This window comes from Physella acuta, unplaced genomic scaffold (genome assembly GCF_028476545.2).
Source record: "Physella acuta isolate Inbredline_101_S28 unplaced genomic scaffold, ASM2847654v3 ptg000372l, whole genome shotgun sequence".
NCBI classification, from domain to species: Eukaryota; Metazoa; Mollusca; class Gastropoda; family Physidae; genus Physella; species Physella acuta.
In genome coordinates, this window is record NW_026731891.1 from 85,484 (window position 1) to 102,338 (window position 16,855).

The 16,855-nt window shown below is 32.7% G+C and overlaps 2 protein-coding genes across 8 annotated transcripts in view; one reads left to right on the forward strand and one right to left on the reverse strand.

The window, feature by feature from the left end:
• Positions 1-2,829, forward strand: part of LOC131941753 (protein furry homolog) — a gene marked incomplete at its 5' end in the record, with an annotated part of 81,853 nt that extends 79,024 nt beyond the window's left edge. For all 3 annotated transcript variants that reach the window (XM_059301225.1, XM_059301226.1, XM_059301227.1), the window contains 1 exon segment: positions 57-2,829. In XM_059301225.1, the coding sequence (XP_059157208.1) occupies positions 57-205 (149 nt within the window).
• Positions 2,830-3,868: 1,039 nt separating this feature from the next.
• On the reverse strand, positions 3,869-16,666 carry LOC131941754 (uncharacterized). 5 transcript variants are annotated; one of them, XM_059301230.1, is made up of 6 exons: positions 16,276-16,439; positions 10,665-10,859; positions 6,587-6,656; positions 6,349-6,471; positions 5,839-5,920; positions 3,869-3,976 (listed from the first exon to the last, which is right to left on the reverse strand). In XM_059301230.1, exons 2-6 carry the CDS (start codon positions 10,813-10,815, stop codon positions 3,872-3,874), a joined length of 531 nt encoding a protein of 176 aa, XP_059157213.1. In that variant the 5' UTR covers positions 10,816-10,859; positions 16,276-16,439; the 3' UTR covers positions 3,869-3,871. The 5 variants fall into 5 exon arrangements, with proteins under 5 accessions (XP_059157213.1, XP_059157211.1, XP_059157214.1 ...); XM_059301228.1 differs by having other exon boundaries at positions 10,665-10,889; XM_059301231.1 differs by having other exon boundaries at positions 10,665-10,889; positions 16,256-16,439.
• Between the last annotated feature and the right edge of the window lie 189 nt (positions 16,667-16,855).

The following is a 16,855-nucleotide window of genomic DNA, read 5'->3' on the forward strand; positions in this document are numbered from 1 at the left end:
TTAATATTTCTTTTTGGATTTCTGAAGATCATTATTTTCCTTTATATTATTTCTAGGTGCTTCAGCCCTTTTACTTACCTCACCGTTTTCTTCAAGAGAGGGGGACATGAGTGGAGGAAGTGGTGATGGAGGCATTAGGAATATTCTAGATGAACAGAGGAGATTGGAAATACTTTTAAAATCACCTGACTCCAGCATTTTATGACTATAGGCTTTCACATCAAGCTCTTAACTATTGAAAGAAAGAAAAAAAAACAGTTTCCATTGAGAACTGTTTCATTCAACACCTCCATTGGTCACTTTGGACTAAATGGCAATAATTATTTTGAAGCGCCACACTCTGAATAAAATAAATTTAATTGACAGGATGTTTTTTTTATAACAAAATGTACATACATACATATAAATACAAACACATGAATATATATATACATACATACAAACATATATATACACTCATTAATTGGTTAACTTTTGCCTTATTTTTATCAGTAACAAAATATTTTATTATGAACAATGTGTCATATGATTCTAAGTTTCATATACATAGATTGCAACAAACCATACAATCACAAACACAGTCTCAGCAAGTCTGATGAAAAATTAGGGTTAGCCATACAAATTGACTGGTGCATGGGTTAGCCATACAAATTGACTGGTTTCTTTCCTGAATCTGCTTTTGTTAGTTTAAAATTTGAAAAGGTAATAACTTGAGTGTATTTAATTTAATATACCATAATTGTTGAATGTTCTTACACAGTGAAATAGTCAAGAATAGAATAGTAGTACTACTCATTACTGATTTTCCTAATCAATATTTAATGTATGTAGTTTGAATTACCATAAAATCTGAGCTGTGTGAAATGAATAAATAGTACTACTAGTACCAAATAATTACAGTTAGAAATATTTTCCTCAAGCACTTATGGTGAAAAATGCACAAAATCAATCAGTCCTCTTTTTCATGTTTCTACTATGGTGCTTTTTTAACCATTTTATTTTATGTAGAATTTATACTGTTAAAGCCAGGACAAAATTATTTGTTCAGAAAAATCAATTTTGTAGAAAATATTACTTTGGCCATTATTGATTTAAAAATGGGGTCACCCATTACTTAATGAAATCACTGCAGATTTTTCTTCCCCCCCCCCCCCCCCCCAATACAAATTAACATTCAACTTAAAAATAGTGTTTTCAAATTTCCTCTCACATTCAATCCAGAAAGAGCTCCAAATTATTAAATATAAATTCATGGCAATCATTTCAGGATCACAGTAAAAGTATTTGCAATGGAAATGAATGTTCAGCTTTTTTTTTGTGCATCATGTACAATGTAGAGTACATTTATAATTCATGTGTTTTGTACAATCATTGTATAGTTTTTCCATAAAATTTCATTGGTATATTGTTTTTAATATTTTTTTTTTAAATTTATGTGGTGTTGGTTGCAATTAGCGGGACATAACTAATTTTAAAAGGCCATTGAAATGCCATAGGCTTTTCACACTTTGAAAAAATTTAAAGGGTAAGTAAAAAAAACCCACTTAATTTGTACATTTAAAAAATCAATTTTCTTTTTGATGCAACAGTATAACTTGATCAAAATGTAGGGGACTACACGCCTCTTTGTTTAAGAAACCTGTATGGCTATAACATGTACATTTGAAACATGTTTAATCAGAAGAGTGCACTGGTTCACCTTGTGTCAAAAATACTTCTTATACAAATTATGACACCCACAGTAAATCTGGCTATATTGAAATACAGAACAACCATAGCTCTTAACAGGTAAGCAGACTTTGTGTATATTCTAAAAAGATTATAAAAATATGTTGTAATTAGTTTTCAAAGTACTCTCTGTAAGAAAAGACAAAAATATTTGAACTAAGCAATCTGAAAAAATTAGACTCCGCTACAAAGTGAAGTGGGAATTTAGTTGATCGGACAAAGCTGAAAAAATGCATGGAACATTTGAAGTCTAATCATTGAACGGAGTTTTAACTTTAATTATTTATACTGAAAAAATGAACTATAAAAACTAGACTGACAAACTTGTTTATTAAGTAGCTACATGTTTTAATTTTTTTACTGAACTATCAAGCCTCTATAACTTGCTAACATCAATTTTGAGAAGCTTGTAGGTGAGTTGGTTATGAAGAAAACTGCCATTTTCTTGCGATTTTAGTGATTATTATAGATCTAGTGTGTTTTGTCGAGCTCGGCCTTTTTTGACCTTGCTCATAAAAGATAAACAATTAAAGTGTTTTAACAGGAAAAAGGACCACCTTTCTAAAAATGCTAATAAAAAATGTATACGATGGATGTCAGAATCACTAATTTTCAAATTGCTTTGTTTTTTCAACATTTAAAATATTTAGTCTATTAAAAAATTATGCTTTTTTTTTTTGTTTAGTATCCCACTAAAGGCTATTCAATTATGCACATTGTACAGGTAGATCTATTTGTTAAGAAATATGTTAGATGGTCAAAAAAAGGCTTACGAGTTGAATGAGAGGGGTCAAAATCCGTTGAAAATCCTACTAGTGATAATTTTCTATCGGTAAATGATATGTAATGTCAACAACTACAGAAATTACGGAGGACTTTAAATTTACTTTTTAATGGTACCAAACTTATTACTATTCGAGCCCTTTTTATTATGGAAACTATGAAGTGAAAGCTACTATATTTGGGCAACACTGACGAAAAAGGGTTTTTTACAGCAGTTTGACATACCTACAATTAGTGTTGTTACAATGTTACTAGGTGACAGTAGTAATCTATGTACAAACATTTTGCAAGTCTAAAATACAGTTTTTAAAAAAGGTCTATACTGGTTGTTTTTTTATTATGAAGTAGGAATTAAGCTATAATTTTTTAAAAATTTAAAAACAAGATTGAAAAAATGAAAGACTGCAAAATTTTGTTGAGTCACAGTCAATAAACCATGATGACACTATTTGTGTAGGTGGAAATCCCAACAAGAATGACATAAGTTTTCAATTTCTAACCTAATACTAATGGCATTGATGAAAATAATAGCTGTTCCACTAAATTAGCTTTGAATGATTTTTATTATTACTTGAGGTCTACCCTTTTATTAATGCACTTTATAGTACCAGGTTTTGGTGATAAAATCTGAGCCTATACAAGGTTCTTTTCTATAACATTCAATTTTTCAATATTTGAATAATTGAAGTCCATATTTTGCTTGGACAGTTCTACCATGCCCTTGTTAAGACAATTAATTAAAGCCAGCAACAACAGATAGATTGTGGCCAGGTGATACAGCAGAAATACAGAACTGTTTTTAAGTTTAAGTCAAGAGGTGAAGTTTTGAAGATAATATCTTAACCATTCTAATAAATAAAATTTAAAAATAATGCAGCTGTTAAATATTCAGGTCCTTTAAATGCAATCAATTTGATCAATATTTTTAAAGCTAATTGTCTTCAAAGAAATCCCAGGTCACTTGATAGAGATCAGGGAGAGCAGAAGATGGAACTAAAAAACTTATTATATTGAACATTAAGATTTAAGTTTGCCTAATTACTTATCAATTTACCAAATTACAATATTGCAGGTTTTTGACCTGCTTTGAAAACAAATATAATTATGAAAAAAATGACATCTGGATGTAAACACTAGGCTAGCCCAGCAGATTTTAAGGGCTTAAAATAAAGGCAGAAATCAGACGTATTTTACTTCCAACCAAAATTACTGATTTAAATGCTACCACCCACCTTCAAGCTGAGATTGTTTCAGAAAATGTTCTAGTAGTAGTAGTAGCAATTTTAGGAAGGTGTATGAATCCTGATTTCGGCCTATTTGAGGTAAATTGCTAAAAAAAACTTTCTGAAACATTAAAGAGTTAGATGTGTTTTATTTCTTCTGCATTCAAATTTTCATCTTCTTCAGCAAATGTTTTTTCTATATTCTCAAGTCGCTGATGAATATTTAAGATCACTACTTGAATCTGTGGAAAGAATAATATCTTTTTATATCTCTGCATTAACAAGCAAAGAAAACTGCCTAGTATCATAGCACTAATAACTGTCAATCTAGGTAGCAGAAGTTTTTCAAGTGACCTTTCAACAATTTGATCCAAAAATTCTTTCATCATTAGCAAGTCAAAACTTCTACACAAAGCGACCTGCCTGAGTAAAAAGCAATGGTGGCCAATTCATACTATTCTATTTACACAGGTTTTTAAACATTTTAATTTATTCAAGTTTTTAAAAATTGGCCGCTAATAAATTGTGGTAATCGATAATTATTCTAAGCCTATATTATCATTTTATTAATCTTAAACTACATTAATAACCCCTTTTACATTTGTGAAAAATGGCTGAGAAAATGTTTTTTTTTTCTTTAAATTTTCTTTTTATGAATCCAAAAATTAACATTAAAATTTGCCATTTTAAAAAAAGATTGAAATTAAGTCAGCCTGAACATGAATAAGCCTCAACATCAGCATTCATGTGGGAAGCAGGTAAAGGGTGGTTAGGGTTCTGAAGACATGAGTAGCAAGTGTCCATAAAGTTCAGTTCAAGTAATAAAATGAGAACTGCACATTTCTCTGCGTCATTCAGTTTCCTTTTTATTTTTGGCTAACAAAAAAGAAACATTAATATCAGCAGTTTTCTGACTTAGTTCAGAAGGTCAGCTTGTGGAAAAGTATCAACTTTTTTTGGCAATTATAAACTTTTTAGCAAGTATCAACTTTTTTTGGCAATTATAAACTTTTTAGCAAGTATCAACTTTTTCAGCTGACAGTTTTTCTCAAATAGAAATAAACGGATTTCCATAAAAAAAAATAAATAGCTGAACTACTTCATCTGCACCATGGTCCATCTGTTCTAAACTTTTTTTATAATTTTAAGAAACAAACATGAGAGTGTAAATTCAATACACAGATAATTTGTGTTGATTTCATGGCTACCTACCCCAGTAACAAAAGTATAGATCTACTTTTTCCATAAAATGTGTGTTCCAAACTTTTCACAACTCGTTTATATAGCATAATATAGTCCTACTTTATATAATCACAAAATGTATTGGCCTAATTATGACAATCGGCTTTGCTACTCATTCTAAGATTTTTGTGAAGAATAGAATTTTATAACATCATATTTTTATTTGACCTCATGTTAATTCTATAAATAACTACTCTCCCCCCCTGAATGTTTTCCATGGCTGGAATGTCTTTGTCAAAAAGAGCAGAAGAAACGTAGACCTAGTGTTTCCTTTTTTACTTCTAGTTCTAGGAGAATTGAGAGGGTGCTGGTGTGGCTACAGCAAACCACTCATCTTTTTACCCGGTTACTTTTAACCCACACATTCCTCATATAAAATTCAATGTAACTGAATGTCTAAAACACTAAATTTAATGTAAGTAATAATCTATTATTAAAGAAAAATAATTACTGTAGTTTTTCACAAGGAAAAGTAAATATATTTTTACAGGGGATAAAGTATATTTAGGATAAGAAAATGTAATTAATAATATAATTTTTTAGTTCTTATTCAGAGAAAATGTAAGTATTTCAATTTTTGTACAAAAACATGATTGGATTAGTATTAGAATAAATACTTACATTTTGGTTAATAATTTAACAGCGTCCTAACAACTGTTTAAAGGGGGTTCAGCAGTGTTCAGAAAATTTAGCAAGTGGTTTTACAACAAAAATACTATAAGATACTATAAGATACAAAATCAACTATACAGAAAAACTACAAAAAGTAAACAATTTTTAAAAATGGCTGCTCTAGAGATAGTGTAACAAATGCAGAAAATGTCAGTACAGTCTTAAAGCGCAGTTATGTTGATAACAATACCTTAGATATTTCTTCTTGCATTTTCATGACTGCAGAAAATAGTGTTTGATTAGGCATTTGACTTTTCCCAGGAATGGCACAGCTATAGATAAAACAAAGTAATTTCTTTAAAATCATATCAATAAAAATAAATTGGAAAGAAAAGTCTGAAAAAAATTATTTTCTGTGTGTCACAGCAACCAGTTCATGATGTCTAGTTCTGTTTTTAATCATCACTTACTAACTGCAAAAGTAGCCCACAAGATAAAGGTACGACTTGATTATCAGCTAAGCTTTCTTTAAAATACAGGCACTGCAATTTATATTTTGTGCATGCGTTTAAAGTTTTGTGTGTAGTAACATTGATGTTAAATATAAGGTGGATATCCATATGGACCAAAACCAACCAAATGTACACAAGCTGACACAAGTTGAACATTATGGAACTCCCCATTCTCCCTCTGCATTAAAAATTGATTTTTTTTTGCTGCTTCTGGCTACTATAACTATAACATCAAATTATAGACTTACCTAGTAACTTTGTCAATATAAAAGCTGAGATTGCCTTCTAGAAGTGACAGGTGAACTGGAAGATTTTTCAAAATCATTCCCACAGGTTCACAACACTTAGCACAGTCCACTCTGAAATATATGCTGAGAAAAAAAACATTTTTGACACAATTAAATTTTAAACTTTTAAAATTAATGGTTAACTTTTTAAATATTGATGTTGAGTTCTTCTCACAACCAAATCGACACATAGGCCTACCTCCCTCTCAAATTTTCTATTTCGCAATTTTCTTGTCGCTGTTGCACTTGGACTGTTGAGGGGTGCGCATCTGAGAAAAGAAAAATAAATGTATTGTGTAGATTTAATTTATGTAGCAATAAAAAGCTGGCTGCAGTTTGCTATTTAAAGTAATTATGAAACACAATCAGTGTCCCAGATTACATATACTCAAACATAAAAACCCTTCTTTCAACCAGATAAGGATGCACAGGTAGCTGCAGACTAGAGATGAACAGAAATAAATTAAGCTTACTAGGCATTAGTGAAACAACAGTGGGTAACATATTTTTATGATTGTAATAAATGGATGGTCCTTTATTATAATTGATTGAAAGAAAATCACTTTTTCTTACTTTTTATGCATTCATATAAGTTTATTAAAAATGTATTTATAATAATTTATATACATTTTCATTTGGAATAATTGGAAGTCAGGGATGTCTTACGGAATTGAGCTCAATTTATTGGCTGTAGAGAGACTGTGCAATCGATCTGAAAACCCTACCTTGTATTAATCTGATTTTTTTTAAATTTAAAATTAAAATGTATACTATTTTAGGCCACATGGCCTAGTTATGCCATGTTTGTTTACACTTTCAGTGACAAAATTAAAACTACCTAATTTTTTGGAGCTTTTTTTTTTAATTTTCTTTAGTTACCAAAAATACTAAAACATCTAATACATCCAATCTTTAGGAAAATCCAAAGAAAACCTCACAACAAAGTTTTTTATAACTACATTTATTTTAATGACATCACACCCAATTTTTAAATATTCAAATAAACTATTGAAGAATATAAAGGACTGCGTTCATTGGTTTCCAGGCCAGTAGAGCATCAAAAATGTGTTTATTCAACATCACAGCTACACCAGCTTGGTGATATCTTGCCTCACTACCAAATGATTCCTACTACCCTGTCATTTAACTCAGTAAATGTAGCTGGCTATTTTTAGTCTGGTCAACTGTATTTCCTGTAATACTTGTATATGTAGCTTGTATCTTCTCATTAGCTGCTTTTTCTTGTCTTTTGGAGTTGATTGGTTTTTTTTAATGTTTTTTGTTTTGTTTTGGGTGTTAAAGCCTCTATTTGGTGTCAGGAGTTAGGTTTTCTGGGACTTCTGTGTCATAGCTTCAGTTTTTGGAGAATAGCTTCCTTTTCACTGGTTTTAATACCTCCTGATTTGGATCTGCAGAGATTGTTTTTAATGTAACTATTATATTAAATGGTAGAGCATTCAACTGCTAACCCAAAAGTCTTGAGTTCCAATCCCAGGCTCAAATCCGTATGACATCTGTGAGTCCACCCAATTCTGATGGGCAACTGATAAACAATAGGAAAAGCAAAAGAGAGTGATATAGTGCTGACCACACTATCCCCTTAAAATGCCAAGGTCACAAAAACAGGCAAACTCTACTTCCCCTGCTCCATGGACTACATGGTTCAAAGGGTAACTTATCTTTTTTTTACTAACTCCCACCATGCCAATAATTTACAATAAACTTTAACTGAGACTTCAAACCTTTTTAAGTTTGTATTGTTAATAATAGCCACATCACTGTATATGCATGTCAAAGTCAATGATTCTAATGTTCTGATTTTTACTACCCCTGAAATATTTTTTTTTTACTTTATGTAATAATGTACACTCTAGTCCTTAATATAAAAAATTATTTTTTGTCTTTTATTATTAACTAGCATGCCCATCCCATGCACGTTGCCGTGGAGATCAGGGGCGGAACTACAGTGTCGCCAGACCCCACAATGCAGAGGGGGGGGGGGGGGCCATTTAGGGGGCCCACAGCCAACCATAATAAAAAAAAATTTAGTTAAAATTTTTTATTTCATTTTTGACTTTGACTTGATGGTTGTTTTGTCAAAAGAATACTGTAGCTACGGTTGGATTATCTTTATTCTATAGATACCATCCCACGCTCTTGTATATTCTTTTTCCCTTTGTTTTCAAACCATTGTGAAAGATAGGCAAACGTTTAAACAACTTCCATGACTTATTTCTCTTATTTAAATAAAATGGTGCTCATAAGCTCCTTTTAATAGATTTGTAATTGTACTAAACAAATTAAAACGCAATAACTTCTCTTAATTATTATTCTTTTTTTAAAATACATTCTAAAGAATGACATAGTATAAAAAGGAAATGTATTTAAAATTATATAAATACAAAAAGACTTTCACTTTCACTTCCAGTCTGTAAACAGTCAAAGTCCCAAACAGTACACCCAACTGTGAAGCGTTTTGCAGCTAAGAGACACATCCAATCATTAAGATTTTTTAAAGTAAAAATTAGAAATTTATGGGCAGAGTTAAACAAAAACAGAAGAAGTAGAACAGGGTACCACCACCCTATTTTTTCAGATACAGTGCATTCATAAAATCTCAGTCTCAGTTAAAATTTTAACTCTTCGAAAAATAAAGCTCAAACTTCCTGAGAATGAGCTATGGCTGTGTCAAAATAATATTCATAACTGAAAAGATTTTTGTTTTAACGGCTTCAAAGCTGATACATTATGCTATTTCGCAAAACCGAACTCTTGTTGATGTTAAATAAATGCAACATGGCAAATTTGAGTTATTAAGCACTTAGGCCTAAGTCTCAAAATTTGTCTGGCTCTAGATAACTCTATTCTTAAACAGGAACAATCAAAATAAAATATGTTTGAATCTATCTGTTTGACAAAAAATAAGGGGTGGAACAAGAGACACCCCCTATTGTTCATACACTATTAGCTTAGGCTCAATCTATTTGAATCTAAAGCTAACAACTAACAAGAGTAAAGCTCTAAAATAAGTGTGTTTGATGGTTCTATCTAAATAGTTGACAAATAGGTAAAGGATGGTAAAATGCTAAGTCATCGACACACCTGACATCCTTGAAAAACCAAGCGCATATATTTAAATTTTAAAAATGAAGGCAAATTATATCTATTAGAAATGTAAGGTCTTTTATTTGTATAAATGTAATGAACTTGTTGGTATACTTATATATATAGTTTAATTTAAAAAGATGTGTTTCTGCCAAAACAATGATCGCCACTATCGTAATTACAGTAATACAAGCTGTAACAGTCAAATGTAGGGTGAATGTATGTTTCAAGTGGAGGTGTAAAAAGGCGATATAAATCTAAAATATATTGTGGGTGGGCGCATGCGCAAAAGAAAGGGGAAATAAAAAATGGCGTTGTTTGGTAATGAAGCTGTTGTATCTTTGTATCAAGAGTTGTTTGGTGTTATCCATCAGGCCTTAATATGCAATAACACAACAGTGATGCAGTTGGTATTTGTCTTGAGTTTGTGCCATGAAGTTGATAGTATAAAAAGGCCGTGACACAAGCATACCAGCTAGACTAAGTGACACAAGTGTTAGTAGCGAGACCCAACAACTTCCGGTTCACTTTCACTTCCAGTCTGTAAACAGTCAAAGTCCCAAACAGTACACCCAACTGTGAAGCGTTTTGCAGCTAAGAGACACATCCAATCATTAAGATTTTTTAAAGTAATAAAGAAAAATGGATAAGAATGGAGATAATGCAATAAAATTTCAAGTAGAGTCCATAGAGAAGTTTAGGGAATAAGTCACTTACCTGTACCTTATTTTCAATGAAACACTCCATAAACAATAGTCCATGAAAATATTTTAAAAAAATATATAACAAGTCCATTTTTCTTCAAAAAATACTCCTTGCAATACAATTGACCAGGCAAAAACTGAGAATAATAAAAAATACGAAACACTCGCACTCGAGCGTCCGCCAACTCTCTGTATTTGGGTAACAGGGGAAAAATCTCGCAGTGCATCGTAAAACAGGAGGCAAATCCTAATACCTATAATAATTTATAATGTATAATATTGAACATGCATTTGGTCCTACTCACTAGTACTCTATACAATATTTAGGCCTATCACTATCAATATTATTATTGGGCCTAATTAATAGCCTAACTAATAGGCCCTTACTAATGTTATTTGTAGTTAGGCCTAATTAATGGGTTAGCCTAACTAATTCAATAGGCCCTAATGATATTTTAAAAAAATCACCTGTTAGGGTTATTGTTCGTAAAGTTTCACTCAAATAAACAAAAGAAGATGAATCGCCTAAAACTGATCCGCATGCTTCACACTGATACACTGTTAGTGTAGTTGATGCCAATGGCACAATTGAAATTGGTTGAGTACTGTTGTTAGACATGTTGCAGAATCTTGATTGATCTAGCTAGATCTAGATTATTCTAGCTAGATAGTAGATAGCTACTTTAGCTAGATCTAGTAGGTAGTAGAGTGAGTCTAGATCTAGATCTGATCATCTAGATCTTTCAGTAATCTATCGTTTTAGGTACGTAAAATCGCCCGCGACTAGTAATGTGAAAAACAGGTGACTCTTTAAATTTTAATAATTATTTCACATTTTGAGGAGGATTTTCGTTTTGAAAAATACAAAAATGTTTTCTTGTTTCATTTGGGTGTTGGGAAATTGTGAGACGCGAAAAGCGAAATGACGAGGCGGGAAAATGAGAGAAGATAATGCGAGACATACCTGCGGAATCAAGGGTAAATAGCGAGACACCTTTTGCGAAAAGTTTTTTTTCATCTTTATTTATTTAAATTATTTTTTTTTTGTTATAAAATAAACAAGCATGTAGCCATACCCTTTAACACGAGTGTTGTATGTTGTTATTTTTTATCTAAATTTTATTAAAGAGATAGATACTAAGAAGATAGATAGATCTATATCTAGATCTATCTATTAAAAAATCCAAACATCGTTGCTGTGCTACTGTCATCGCCCGCTCTTGTTAGCGAGAGGAAAATCCTGTCTCAGTCGACATTAATTTTAAAAATCTAGCCCGCTCATGTTTATACAAACGTGAGCTGTGTCATTGTGAATTTGGTATAATCTTGTCAGCAGGAGAGATAATTTGAAACATGTATTCATGGATTGTTGTACTTGCAAACAAGTGTAAAAGTATAAACAATTCTAAAGTGTAATTTATTTTTTATTAAGTAATTTTAATTACAAACAAAATTTGCAAACAAAATCTTCTAAAACAGTCTTAGCAATACTCAAACACACCTCGTCACACCATCTTTCACACATAGTACATCCAACCAAGTTCATTAGACTCCCATTTATACTGTGCTAACACAGAACACGAATATGAACAGAATGAAAAAAAAAAGTGCGTCTGTAGATAATCTGAATAAAGTTCGCTATCGACAAAGCTACCATTTAATAGCTAAAAGGAGTCATCTATAAATGACGTCACACTTTTTTGACGATTTTTACCCCCCCCCCCCTCCCTCACACATTTTCACAAAGATCCAGACCCCCCCCCCCCCCCACTAAAATGACGTCACACCTCAGTTTTTTTTAAAACATCGATATTTTCCCAAAATCTTGTCTAATTTCTGTCAAAATAGAGTATTTAATCAATTCCTACTACAATTTTTAAAAACAGTTTTTAATACGCGAAATAACTTCTAAAATTCTTTTTCTAACATGCTTTTTTATAGTGTGACGTCACAACATCTAACCCCCCCCCCCCCCCACACACACACACCCATCACACATTTCTATGCAACAATACAAAATATGTTTGCGGCGGCAGCGGATTCGGGCACAGTGATCTTCAAAGACATTAATGCAGGCAGCCTCGGCGTTCCACACAAAAGAAATAAATTGATCTATCGGCTGCGGTTTCGAACAAGGTGGTATTCTAAGTCGACACAAAAGATGGGAAGAGTTCACAAATCATCAGTATGTCTAGCGACGGAAAAATCGGAAGTTTTAACAATCAGGGATGTGACCAGACCAGGAAAAAAAATTAGGAAATTTTCTTCGGATAATAACTCAATATGTTTTATCTACTTTTTATCGCGTTTAAGCAGCTTCATACTGTTACTGTACTAATTAATTGTTTAATGAGGTTAATATTTTAAATACAAGAAGTTTATGTTACTCTAAAATAACATTGAAAGTCTTGTCTAATTGCAATTTAATGTTTACCTTATAAACAACTTTTTTAAAATTACAATGTAACAAAAGTAGCAATTAAGTTTTATTTTACCATTAAGCTAATTTAAACTGTACTAATCTAATGTAGATTCTAGATGCACTACTGTTTTCAATTTTTAAATAGGGGGCCTAATGCGTAATATATATTCTTTTAAAGATTGGATTGGTAAAAATATTTGTCTTCAACTGTAAAGAGCCTAGATTAAGATTAGTTACAATTTGAAAGTATTAGGTTCATGTGATGGAAAAATGAAATGGATCAGGTTAGCTAAAATTAGAAAGGGTCTGACGTGTGAACCAAAGTTAATCATAATGATAACCAAGCCACATCGATATTTATGTTTTTTTGGAATAGCTGTAAATTGTTAGGGGTCATCCACGTTTTTTTTTGACGATATTTACCTCCCCTCTCTCCTACAAAATCCAGACTCCCCCACCCCCATAATGACGTCACACCTCAGCCAACAAATGCTCCTCCACCCCCCTCCTCGAATTGAATTTTTTTTTAAACCGATTTTTTTCTAAAATATTGACTGAGGGTCGACCAACATAGGGTATTTTATTCAATTTCTATTACAATGTTTTACAACAGTTTTCCAAAACGCGTAATAGCGGCTAAAATGCAGTTGTTTCTAAACATTACTTTTTTAAAATACAAAAATATTAAAATATGACGTTACACTATCTTACGAGTGTGACGTTATTTATGGAAGACCTCTTACTAAAAATTTAAAAACAGTCTGTACGTATTTTTTCTTCCACAAACAAGACACGGTCGTAGTCACGATGAGTTTAGTTTTTTTATTTTTAATCTGTAGGCCTACGAAGCATACGTATTGCAAGAACAGCTATTTGAAATTGACTGTGACGTCATTTTTTTTCCCACAAGCAGTACCGAACACGTACTTGGGGTCAAGGTGAGGTCACAAGAGCCACCGTTGCTACGAGGTGGGGCGGGTTGGTCTAGTCCTCATAGTCACCTTTTGCAAGGATTTCTGATTCATAATATTATATTATTATTTAGATTTAGGCCTATAACATTTAGATCTAGTTTAGCCATTGATTTAGGTTTATTATTCATTTATCTAAAATATTTGACACAAATATTTAATATAATATACCTATCGACATAATACTTCTATTAAAGTATTAAAGCATTGACAATTGACAATTAGGTAACGTTTTCGTACAATACTAGCCGCGGGCAATTTTACGTACTAGACCCAAAACGGTAATCTATCGTTTTGGGTACGTAAAATCGCCCGCGGCTATTAATGTACGAAAACGTTACCTCATTGTCAAGGCTGTAATAGAAGTATATTGTGATATGTTTGTGTCAAATATTATAGATAAATGAATAATAAACCTAAATCAATCGCTAAATATATCAATATAGGCCAGAAATTAACTTTAAACAGCAGTGTCTGCAAGCAAGATTTGCTATATAAACTTAAAACAGCAGCCATTTGTAAAATAGAGTGGCTTCCGCCTGAATCTCGCGGTATAAGTCTATAAAAATAAAACTTTAACAAGATGGCTGCGGGTGTGGGGAAATTGCGAGACGCGAAAAGCGAAATGGCGAGGCGGGAAAATGCGAGAAGGTAATGCGAGACATACCTGCGGAATTAAGGGTAAATAGCGAGACACTTTTTGCGAAAAAAGTTTTTTCCTTTTTTTTTTTCCATCTTTATTTATTTCAATTATTTTTAAAAATATTTTTAAAATAAACAAGCATTTAACCATACCCTTTAACACGAGTGTTGTATGTTGTTATTTTTTATCTAGAAACTAAGAAGATAGATCGATCTATATCTAGATCTATCTATTTAAAAATCCTAACATCGTTGCTGTGCTACTGTCATCGCCCGCTCTTGTTAGCGAGAGGAAAATCCCGTCTCAGTCGGCATTAATTTAAAAATCTAGCCCGCTCATGTTTATACAAACGTGAGCTGTGTCATTGTGAATTGGTATAATCTTGTCAGCAGGAGAGATATTTTGCAACATTTATTTATGGATTTTTGTACTTGCAAAAAGTGTAAAAGTATAAACAATTCTAAGAAGTGCAATTTATTTTTTATTAAGTAATTTTAATTACAAACAAAATCTTCTGAAACAGTCCTCAAACACACCTCGTGACACCATCTTTCACACATAGTACACCCAACCCAGTTCATTAGACTCCCATTTATACATTTTTCTTTTGCTACTTCTTCCAATCCACATTCACAACATTTCACATTCTCATCACAGTTGACCTCGTTCATCCCACAAACAACACTGGCACCCATGTTCTCATCATCATCATCCGCACGCTCAACATGTTTTCCATTTTTTATAATTTGTATTTTTTATCATTTCTGTAATTTTGGCAATGTCTTGCTCATTGTTGTCACCAGCAGTTGAGTTTTTTTAAAACATTGATATTTTCCCAAAATCTTGTCTAATTTCGGTCAAAATTGAGTATTTTAATCAATTCCTATTATAATGTATTAAAACAGTTTTCTAAATCGCGAAAAAACGTCTAAAATTCTTTTTCTAACATTGCTTTTTTATAGTGTGACTTCACATCTAACCCCCCCCCTCCTCCCCCTCATCACACATCGTCATAAAATTACAGACCCCCCTCCCCCTACGAGTGTGACGTCATTTATGGAAGACCCCAAATAACACCACCACCAAAACCAAAAAATTCAAATAAGTTCAACTTGGTTTTAAAAATATTTGAAGTAGGCCCATAGCTTACGATATAGCACGAGCAACTGATAATATCGGTGACGTCACTTTATTTTGTTGTATCCAAATGATGTAGGCATTTCCTTGTGCTTAGATTTATATGGTAAAAAAAGCTAGAAAAAAATCGTAGGCGGCGGCTATAATACAAAATTTCTATGCAACAATAGAAAATATGTTTGCGGCGGCAGCGGATCCGGGCACTGCGATCTTCAAAGACGGTAAATCAGGCGGCCTCGGCGTTCCACACAAAAGACAGAAGTTGATCTATCGTCGGCGGTATTTCCGTCGGTTTCGAACAAGGTGGTATTCTAAGTCGACACAAAAGATGGGGGGAGTTGACAAAACGTCAGTATGTCTAGCGACGGAAAAAATCGGAAGCTTTAACAATGTAAACGAAACGTCTTTGAAGTCTGGATCAAATACCACTGAAAATCGGGTGCGGTAAATTTTTCGCAGAAATCTTCGCATTTCAACACCACCCAGCGTAAGTATCAGCTTGTGGTAAAATGCGAGACAAAAAAGTCACGTGACCGACCGTTTTCGCGCCCTTCTCGCATTTTTTCCGCCTCGCCATTTCGCTTTTCGCGTCTCGCAATTTCCCCACACCCGATGGCTGCTATAGTAAATGTCAGTAAATGAGCATGGTTGCATCTGTTGGAAACATCGCTGGTGTTCACTTATTACTAAAAAGTTTTAATTCAATTGTTTAAAAACAGGTACATAAATGAAACAAGGAAACATTTTTGTATTTTTCAAAACATAAATCCTCCTCAAAATGGGAAATAATTATTAAAATGTAAGGAGTCACCCGTTTTTCACATTACTAGTCGCGGGCGATTTTACGTACCTAAAACGATAGATTACCCCCAAAACGATAGATTACCAAATCTAATCTAGACTTACTCGAGATCTAATTTTAGATCTAGATCTAGAAATAGATTCTAGCCATCTACACCTAGATCTAGATTTTCTAGATCAGATCTAGAGACTAGAGATATGTTATGTTCAAATGTTGTGATTGTGATTGTAGGCCAGCCCCAGCCACTACTCGTTTGCAGAACAACAAAGTTTACACAACCCGCCTGTTCTCGAAGAACGTTTCGCCTTTTAATTACTTTCTCGTATTCGTATCATATAATATAGATCTAGATTAAGATCTATTCTAGATCTAGATCTAGATACTAGATGAAGTGTTATAGTAAAAAAAAGAAATCGAAATCGACGACTTACACCTCCCTGAGAAAAAAAAAGTTTGCAATTTTGTCTGTGTGAACTTGGGGGCCATCCATGAATGACGTCACGATTTTCGGACGATTTTTACCTCTCACAAAAAATCAGACCCCCCCCCCTAAAATGACGTCACACCTCAACATACACCCCCCCCCCCCCCCCACCTCAATATTGCAGTTGAATTTTTCTTAAAACATCGATATTTTTCCAAAATCGTGTCTGAACTATCTAAACATAGAGTATTTTAATCAGA

What these genes read in the sequence shown, in the direction of transcription:
- LOC131941754 (XM_059301230.1), bottom strand. Translation starts at nt 10,815, where the DNA reads ATGTCTAACAACAGTACTCAACCAATTTCAATTGTGCCATTGGCATCA. An exon ending in ATAGAAAATTTGAGAGGGAG is followed by an intron (nt 6,472 to 6,586) that starts GTAGGCCTATGT and finishes TTTTTTTCTCAG; the next exon opens with CATATATTTCAGAGTGGACT. An exon ending in TATATTGACAAAGTTACTAG is followed by an intron (nt 5,921 to 6,348) that starts GTAAGTCTATAA and finishes TTTTATCTATAG; the next exon opens with CTGTGCCATTCCTGGGAAAA.